Source organism: Silurus meridionalis, chromosome 22 (assembly GCF_014805685.1).
Source record: "Silurus meridionalis isolate SWU-2019-XX chromosome 22, ASM1480568v1, whole genome shotgun sequence".
NCBI classification, from domain to species: domain Eukaryota; kingdom Metazoa; phylum Chordata; class Actinopteri; order Siluriformes; family Siluridae; genus Silurus; species Silurus meridionalis.
The window spans coordinates 16802022-16811991 of NC_060905.1; the positions used below are offsets into that span (position 1 = coordinate 16802022).

Sequence of the window (9970 nt, forward strand, 5' to 3'; positions counted from 1 at the left end):
TACTCCAACACACCTTCAGCATAACCAGAGATCGGGATCCCATATGACCTTTATGAAAGAAACATATGTCATTATGTCCTTAATTTAGTTTAGTATCAAGACATCACCCTATTTCCATTCAAAACCCCATTTGTTTTCTCCTCTGGCATTTAAACACTGATGCTTGCCTACAAGCCAAAAACCAGACCCAACCAACCTGAAGGCACTCATCAATCCCTGTTCTCCACCAGGTCCCCACTGAGCCTCCTGCATCGCTCAATTTCACCCAACACACAGGAGATGTAAGGAGATGTGAGCATCAGGACTCTCCCTTGTATCTTGTTTGTATTGTTTTTTGTAGCTGTACTAAGATATCAAGCACAGTTATAATATTTATAGTTCATGGACGTTGTAGAAGCATGAAGACAGAGCAAGGAAGAGAGCAGAAAGAAATTCAAAGCACTTCTGTAGGTCGCTCTGGAAACGCCTGTGTGCTACCATGAATGTAAATGTAATTTAAATCTCGGCTCCTGACAACCGTATGATATGGTTTCCTGTTTTAAAGCAGTTGCTGGGTTACCTGTGAGGTAAATCCACGTCACCATTCTCACTTCATTTCTTCCGTTGAAAAATGGCTGTGATTATATATAAAGATCTTTAGTCAATGAACTCATTCCACATCAGCTGTTTATATATCGTTAGGAACATCCTACACCATCCACAGGCTCAGGTTATACAAGGTGGTATCTATCAAAAAGGTTTGAGACTAGTTTTGGTACAATGCGAACAGATGGCACCACAAGCCTGCACGCACAGTCACAGGAAACACCGACCTTCATAGGTCAGTGTGCCAAAAGACATTGTCCTGTGTACATCGGGAGCTGTGCAACTGGTGCTATTCCGAGCATTTGCGTTACCATGTCTGCTATTCTGACCACGTGCGCAATCTGTCACTGAGCTCTCCTTACGCTTGAGTTTCTCGCCAGAAACAACATGATCTCAATTCCGCACTCACCCTACTCGCCAGATTTGGCTGCTGCGGAATTCGGCCTCTTCCTGAAGATGAAGATCCTGGTCTCCATTGCGGAAATGCGGCGCAAAGCATAGAAGGTGTTTGAAAAGAAGAGCCCAGGACACATTCCAAAAGTGGTGGAATGCTGGGAGCGCTGTATTGCCATGCAAGGGGACTATTTTGAAGGTAAGCGAAATGTCATCCGGTTTGATGTCAGTCGATTTGCGGCGTTCCGATTGTGGTGAAAAAGTGTTCTGTGGATTACTAATTAATTTGCTGTATGTAACCATAGGGTATGTCCTTTTCATAAAGAGAAGAGAGCAAGTTTGAGCAGCTCATATACATGAGCATACTTTATAGACATGAATATACATTTATATACACACCTCCATTATGTGGATGAAACGCATCCAACACTCAAAACTAACAGAATGTGAGCTAAGGGTGGGCGCTATATCTGTATGAATACGACATACGGTATTACGTTGTGCCATTATATAGATTTTGCTCTACTGCGGATACTAGAGGTGCAACTGATCGCAGGCACGCACGTGAAAAGCGTATTATCTGCTCATTTTTTTACTTGCAAAATAATCTTAATGTTTTAACAATCGCAAAATGAAAGACATTTTTCTCTTGTTTCTAATATTGCTTTTTTAATAATTTCGTAACTACACAGAGCAGTCATGTGTCCACGTGAACGGGACGACGTGTTAATCAATAAACAACAATGAATAGCAGAAGAACTTGAAAAGTCTCCCGCATCATTCAAATCGCATGTATAATTTTTTTTTTTAATAAATGGAAAGCAAATTATATTTGTCTCCGGACCTTTTTTTTTTTTTTTGCTAATCCAAAACATTTTCCGATCTGTGACTCAAAAAACGTAACGTGATCCGGACCATGAGTTTTGTGATCCGTTGCACCACTAGTGGATACCGTAACATACATATTCATTCATATTTTGCATATCATATTGTACAATTTGGTACTCTTTAAAGCTTTCAGCGCTACTAATGAGGACACAGAGTTACAGAGACGATACAATGAGGAGTATCAGCATCTTTTTTTTCCCCCCTCATATTGCAACATATCGATATTGTCTAAACAGAGGAAAATATGGTGAAAGCTTATATCACCCACCCCCAGACCACTCTGTTCTAGATAGAGCTGCTGTTTGAGTAGAGACTCGACATCTGACGTGTTGCTGATGCCCAGCTGTAGTTTGAAGCTGGTTATGAAGGAGAAAAAGCGTCACTGAGGGACAGAAATACTATTTGGTATGTGAGAATCAAATGTGTAAACGAATCAGAAATATGAGAAATGAGAATGTAAAAGCCTAGAGATATACATTTTTGACCCAAACCTAAAGGCAATGCGATACGTGAAGTGGGAATAAGGAATGTCGAGTTCACCTCGAAAAAGAGAGAAAAAAAAAACGCATGAGCAGGCGAGGAGATACAAGAAAGTAGGAGAAACAATGCAAGGTGAGTGAGAAGAGAGAAGAAGAAAGAAGGCACCCTGGTGCTGTTATCTATGTGCAGACATCAAAGCCTCAATGAGGAGCGTGTTCCTGTGTGCAGCATGCAGAGTGCAGTGGGTGTGTGGGTCATTATCTGCGAGAAATGGATTACTCCCAGATTAGAGTGCTCAGAAAGGCTCAGCGTCGGAGCGGCGAATGCTCACACACACACACACACACACACACACACACACACACACACACACACACACACACACACACACACACACACACTCTGCTTGCAGCGACACGACTTGCAAGTAAATCTGTCACGTCACATGAGGCACGACGCGAGATCGGGAGAATCAAACAAGCTCGACCTCTTCGTTTGCATTTTTCACAACGGCAAACAAATGCAGGAAATCTTTTTGAGAGACGCATCAGCTACCTGGCTGTGAACGCAACTAACACTCCATACACTCCAGGACATGGAGACACACTCGAGAATATAGCCCGCATACCAAAAAAATACCAGGAGAGGTTTGCGATGAAGCACATGAATAATCTGAATAATCTGTGCCACTATTTCTCATTAAATTCTCAATCCTTTTTTTAAGATGTTGAACATTTCGTGCCTTCAGCTTTCTCCTCCTCAGAAGTGTTTCTGATGCTTTAACGAACAATTCGAAGAGTGCCAACATTTCAGCACGGTTGCACGGCAGATTGCGAATGTCAGCATGGGAATATAAAACTCAAAATACCCCCTCAATAATCGGTTCTCAGTTATTATATCTTAACATCATCCCCTGTTTAGAAATCCATTGAAAAAACAATAAGAACATCAAATCAATAATAAAGAATCTGCAACGTCCAATTAGCTGTAAATAAACGTCGATGCCCGATGATGATAATAGCACAAACCCGATCTATCTCAATAAAACGGATTCATGGATCCAATGAAATCAGTGTCCTTTTTAATGTCTACATGAACGAACCCTCGAAACCCTCAACTTCAATAGCCTAAAGGATCGCCCTTGTTACAGCTCCCCTGTAGCACAGAGGGTTATGGGCTTTGCTCAAGGAACCAAGAGTGGCAATGCTAGAGCTTAAACCCCAGACCTTCTGATCAGTAACCCAGAGACTTAACCACTGAGCTACTAACTATGTGGTTTCCATATATGGAAAGTATATGCTATATACACTATAATGCCAAAGGTATTGGGACACCTGGTCATAAGTATGGTATATGATAATTGAGCATAGAAATTTCCAAGTTCAAGTGAATGCAAAACTGTATTATAGCGCATCTAAAGACATCCAATTGAGCATCTCCAGTTTTGTGGTAACAGTTTGGAAAAGAACCACATATAGCAGGAAAGTGCAGGTGACAATACTTTTGGCAATATGGTGTGTATATATATTATATTTATAGATTTTTTTAATATTATTATTATACATAATATTATTGCCATAAAAAAACAAATGCATTACAAGAAATGCTCTGTTTACTCTATGTAAGAAGTAAAACTCTTGGGTAAGAGTGGTTATAAGGACATTATGAACCATGGAATGTTGTGGTTGTGGTGGTCTGAGAGTTTTCTTGCCAGCATTTTGGCAATGATTACAATTTAATTAAAGAATTGACAACAGACTTAATAAGAGACTACTTCTTTCTATTTAAAAAAAATGAAAAAAAAACTGTCATCTTACAAATAAACTTTCCCTTGGCTGAAAAAACAAAAGGATTCCAGACTAATGACTGTTACAAGGCACTTACAATGGAGGCTCCTTCCAAAAACCTGTACCACACTATCGATTATACTTTGTTTTTTCTTTACAACAAAATGTTTCCCAGAATTGTTTAGTAAACGGTTTAGTCTTTTTTCTGGAAAATTTTGTGAGAATGTGCTGTGATGTGATTGCTTTGTCAATCTAAATACAAATCTGACTGAAACTATTTAATTATAACAAAACTGCTATGAACATGTTGCGAAGAATATTCAGGCAAATGATCCAGATAAAGTCACAGTTTTCTTCTCTTTCTCAGATCATCTCAAATCATCTCAGATACAACCAAGATCTTTGAGGATCTCTCTACAGTGCTCTCTACAGAGTCAGCACATGCGTTACCTAACCCTATAGTGTTGTTTTCTGTGGTGGGGGGGATGAAAAAACATCCACTTTTCAAGTAAGATAAAGGGGAGAGAAAAAAACCTTTTTGCACTCAATGTCTCCAAACAGAAGAACATGCGGTCTGTGAGAAGGACGCAGGTTATGCAACGTTTCACTCAGACTAATCGATACTGTCATTTCTTGCTCAGCCATGCGGGAAATATAAAAACATTGGGAACGATCCATATAATGGCAGCACAAGTTCCAACAGATTCGGAGAACTCCACACCCCAAACGAATAACGTGTAACGTCACGTGTACTTAAGCTACAACGCATGAAGAGCTTATTCTTACACCGTGTGAGAGAAGAACATGAGAGGAAAATGCTGAGATGCTGCTAGGTTACATCGCTTTGGAGAAACATTTTGTTCGGTTCCAGATAACGAGCCGGAAAAGCACAAACTTCGGGACATGGACATGTGCAGAATTTGCTAGAACTGAATCAGCGTGCACTAACTAACTGCAGCTCACACGGAGACAAGGAGACGCACGAGACGGTCCAGCTCTCGTTTTAAAGCTCATCACGGCCCGGTGCACTTGTCTACAAGGGCGCGTCACACTGCCTCATGAGGAGGCCTATTACATGGTTTGTTGTGCACAAAAACCCCTTAGTCCCCTACAAACATGCCTTACAAAGAGACGTATTAAATGGTCCTGAATTGAACCCTTTCCAGGGATGAACTTTCTGGCTGTAATGGGAAATTCAGACACTTTTTTTACTTTTTAGAAAAGTGAAGGTTTGCGAACATGCTGCTATAGAAAAAAAATTGTGTTTTGTCACAAAGCAGAGTTGCTTTAACAGTAAAGCTGATTATTTTTAATGAGCACACATCCTTAAGTGCTTTATTGCTCTGGTTCCACAAAAAACAACGCACATGATTACAATTTTTAACATCTCATTCCATGCATTTTCCTCTGGGATAAATAACTTTTTTTTACAGATGCTGTGGCAAACAACAGCAGGAAAGCTAAGAGCTCAGACTGACTATCAATATAAAAAAATAAATAAAATACCTCCAATTTTTTACCCACAAAAGAACCCACACTGCAGCCTCTTTCTTTTGGCTCAGAGGATCAAACTCATGTATTCACGGCTTATCTACAATCCGAAATCCATCACAGCCACACGTCCTGTATCTTTCACTTTCACACTTGGTGGCTTTTTTGTGATCGGTCTTAATACAGTTTTAGCTAAAAAAAATAAAAATATGAAACGCGTCAGCTTTCACACATAAAACGTTTCACCACAGTAAAATCATTATGAAAACGCTAAATAATACTGCTGAAATGGAAACAACCCTGATTACTGCAGCACTCTGAATACTAACAACTCTACCATTGCATTTTGTCAGCTTTGTATTGTTATGATGTTAAATAACTGCTGCATATCATGGCTTTGAATAGATAATAATTATCAAAACAGAAATTTTACGACTCTCTATCGAAAGCTTTCCGTTGTAGCATTCAATTGAAGCAATCATGAAGCACTCCCTAAAGTTTCTTAGTATTCAAACTAATAAAACACTCATATTGTTGTCCCTAAATCGACAACAAGATATCATGACTTTATAACAATAAAGATTTTATATTTAAAAGAGTATTATGGAAACAACGTTGTAGTTTCAGAATACTACATTTTATAAATTCTACATCTTTCGTTGGTTACTTTAAGTTAAATAAAAACATTAAATAATGTGCGTTCGTACTTACAATACACCCTGATTTCCCCAGATTAAACTTGCTAGTTTGACATTAAATAACATTGACATTACAGCTACAGTCAGAACAGGTAAATAACAGACTAGGGTATATGGCAGACTGGGGTATATAGCAAGTCAGGGTACATAGCAGGACGGGGTATATGTATTTATACATTTACAACCTAAATTCTAATAATTTTTTCATGAAAATTTATTAATTTATTCACAACAGTTTATTCTCTTAATTTCTGTTTCTCTTGGCTGCACTGTTTCCAGTACGTGTATGTTAGATATTTTTTAGTCTACTTAGCAGGCTATATATGGCAGGCCAGGGTTTATAACACAACAATGCAAAAAATATCAATAGTATCATATATAAATATCGATAACATTTACTGTACATCATGCATCAGGTCAAATTGAAAGGAAATGCTAGATTTGTGGGGATAATGTCTCTTATTTTCCCAGTTGCGCTCATTTGCATCTCCACTTAAATTGAGATGTAGCTGTGACTCATCCAAACACCCACTGAAACTCATATGAACCAGGCTCAGAGCACATTTAACATTTAGTAATTGGTTCCAGGACACTCTCCCAGCCTTTTAATCACAAAGAGTTTTAAAAAAACAACAACAACAAGCAAAACACAAAATAAGACGTGTTTGAGAAAAAAAGGTTTTGATTTGTAGATTGTGCGACTGTACGGTGCGAGAGTCTGTTATTACTGGGGTTTCAGGGCAATATTGTAATAATGACTAACCAAAAAAAAATAATAAAAAGGTTCAGGTCTTGGGGAAAGTATTGGAGCTCAGCTCTTTCTGAATCACAATGTTAAAAAAGAATGCAAAAATGTTTTGAGAGTCGCTAGATCATCTTGCCATCTTCTACAGTGCAAAACGTTCAGGTTTTTCATCTAGATTTGGATTTATTCAGTACATAACAAACACCTAACAGGAACGAATGAATCGAATCCGTAGAGAACGTCCATCCCTATCCTCTGCTTGAAATATATTTATACAAAATATAGTCTTGCAAACAGAAACAAAAAAACGATGGCGATCAAGGTTCACCTAGCACTGCGTTTACTTCTTTATGATATTCTATTATTTACAGCACACTGCCATCTTTGTAAATAGCAGGCTGCTTTCTGCATCCAGGAGCTATGACAGGAGGGTGTTATGGAAGTATCATGATATGCTGCCTTTCTGTAGCTTCCTGATGCATGCATGCATCCAATGCTTCCTGTCTGTAATTCGCAGCTCAATGAGAGTAGGCATTAAAACACACTTTGCATGTACACCCCCCCCCCTCCTCCCCGCCCAATGTCACTGCACAGGACACATTTACATGAATACATGAAGGAATAGAAAGAGGTGGAGGTGCCTGGTTACTTGAGGAAGGCGCGCGCACACACACACACACACACACGTTGCTGTACCCAGAAATGCTTTTTTTTCTAAAATATTCGGTCAGATATTAAAAAAAAGGGAGTCTGCATTTTTGCATCCATCGTCGTGATGAGGAAGTTGGGAGGAAAAGACCAGCCGTCAGGTGCGCGCGCGCGTGTGCGTGCGTGTGCGTGCGTGCGTATGTGTGTGTATGTGAGTGTGAGTGTAGGATTCCTGTTGCCTTAGATACGGGGGTTGGGGGGGAAAAAAACAGCAGATTGTGTCTGAATGCATTCCTACATACTCACATTGTAACGATTTGGAAATATCAATGAATGAAAAAATAAATCCAATTAATAAGTGCGCGCGCAAAAAATCCAAAAGAAAAAAGAAGCTGTCAATAATGCAACTGAGCCTCTAGTGTCCTCTGTTATTAACGCGGGGGCGATTGGTCCTCAAGGCGGGAGGAAACGAGCAACAATCATTGGCATAATAATAATAATAATAATAATAATAATAATAATAATAATAATATGCAACACTCACGCTCTTCTTTCTTAAATGCAAGCCGTGCTTCAGTAAGCCGGGCAGATCTCTGATCTTCTGCTTCAGCTGTACCTGCTCCCGTGCGTTGCGGCTCCATCGCCAGGTGGCCAGTAGACCGTCATCCGGGCTGCTCTCCGAGTCCTCCATGTCTCCTCCAGGTCGGAGAGACGCTTCACCCGCTGACCACCATTCCGCCCGAGCGAGAGAGCGACTTCCCGCAGCACGCTGACGCCGAGGCGCAGGCTACCTGCTCCACCCTGATTCGCGCGACACGCGTGTGCGTGTGTGTGTGTGAGCGTGTTGGTGGGCGGAGGGAGGTGTCGGGAGCAGAGGAGGAGGTGGTGGTGGTGTTTTTGTGTTGCTGTTACAGGTGAAGCAGGAAGCAGCCATGCACTTCCACCTTGTCCTCAAGCCTCAGGGTTTTTTTTGTTTTGGCAGCTTCTCCAAGCCTTGGAGAGGTTCACTGGTGCGTATCAGTGTTTGTGTGTACTGAATATACAGGTTAATGTTTCACTCAGGGGCTTGGTCACGTGTGAACCTGGTTTGTCATAGTCCTAGGAGCCTAAATCAGTGTCAATGACAATGTCTAGTAAAACGCATTCATTTTCAGAAAGCACTTCAGGGTTCTGGTTGACTTGGAGCATGTTCCTGGATAGTGTGCAAGCCAGGATTACAGCCAGCTCTTCAACATCTCAGGTCAAAATACAAAATGCATGTGGGGAGTGAAGGCTGATCCGTGTGGTCTGATCCAACAGACAAGCTACTGTAGATCAAATACCAGAAGAAGTTATTGCTCATTGGATCAGGACTGTTTTAGCAGCAAAAGGGGACCAACACAATATTAGGCAGGTGGTCATAATGTTATATAGTCATAATCATAGTAGAACACATCATGAGACTATCAATTGAAGATATACAGGCCTATAATCCCTATAATAATGATATCTACTGCAGTTTCTACATAGAACCTTCTCCAAAAGGACTATTACAGAATCCTTCAGGTTCCTAGATCTTCTCAGAATGTACCACCACCAGAGCTACTCCTAATGGTAGTCAATCTTCATGGCTTTAACACTGCTACTTTGATCAAATGTTCTCCGTGCAGCCTTCGTTGTCTGACATGGTCTTGTTGCCAAGCAGTGAGCAGTGTGCGGTATGTGAATTCGAAGATGAAACACATTAACATGTAAACTACTTCAGGTTCTTATGAAATCCTTAGGGTTCTTTGAGAATCAAAGTATTAGACAACTATTATATATTCTACTATTCCTTTGCATTTTCAGGCTTTGCTAATCGGTCTGTTGTGTAAAAACAAACCCAGAGTGCAGGATGATTGTTCTTCTGTTGTTAGGTGTTTCTTTGGATCAATGTATGTCTCATTTAACCTTTACATGTGAACGCTTACTTAGTGTCTATAGCATTACAATGTATGTAGATTTGGTTTGTAGATGTGTTGGTGTGTGTTGTAGATTTGGTGTGTAGATGTTTTGGTGTGTGTTGTAGATTTGATGTGTAAAGGATTTGGTGTGTAGATGGTTTGCGGTGTGTAGATGGTTTGGTGTGTGTTGCAGATTTGGTGTATAGATTTGTTGGTGTGTTGTAGATTTGGTGTGTAGATGTGTTGGTGTGTGTGGATGGTTTGGTGTGTGCTGTAGATTTGGTGTGTAGATGTGTTGGTGTATTGTAGATTTGGTGTGTAGATGTGTTGGTG

At 40.2% G+C, this 9970-nt stretch overlaps 1 protein-coding gene across 3 annotated transcripts in view; it reads right to left on the reverse strand.

The window, feature by feature from the left end:
• The window catches only part of rapgef5a (Rap guanine nucleotide exchange factor (GEF) 5a), an 85437-nt gene extending 76844 nt beyond the window's left edge, over window positions 1-8593 (reverse strand). The window contains exon 1 of one of the 3 annotated variants that reach the window (XM_046834586.1): window positions 8260-8593. In XM_046834586.1, coding sequence (XP_046690542.1) covers window positions 8260-8406 — 147 coding nt within the window. In that variant the 5' untranslated portion in view covers window positions 8407-8593. The remainder of the gene's footprint in view (window positions 1-8259) is intronic. The other 2 variants (XM_046834584.1, XM_046834587.1) reach the window with 2 other exon arrangements.
• Window positions 8594-9970: the final 1377 nt, after the last annotated feature.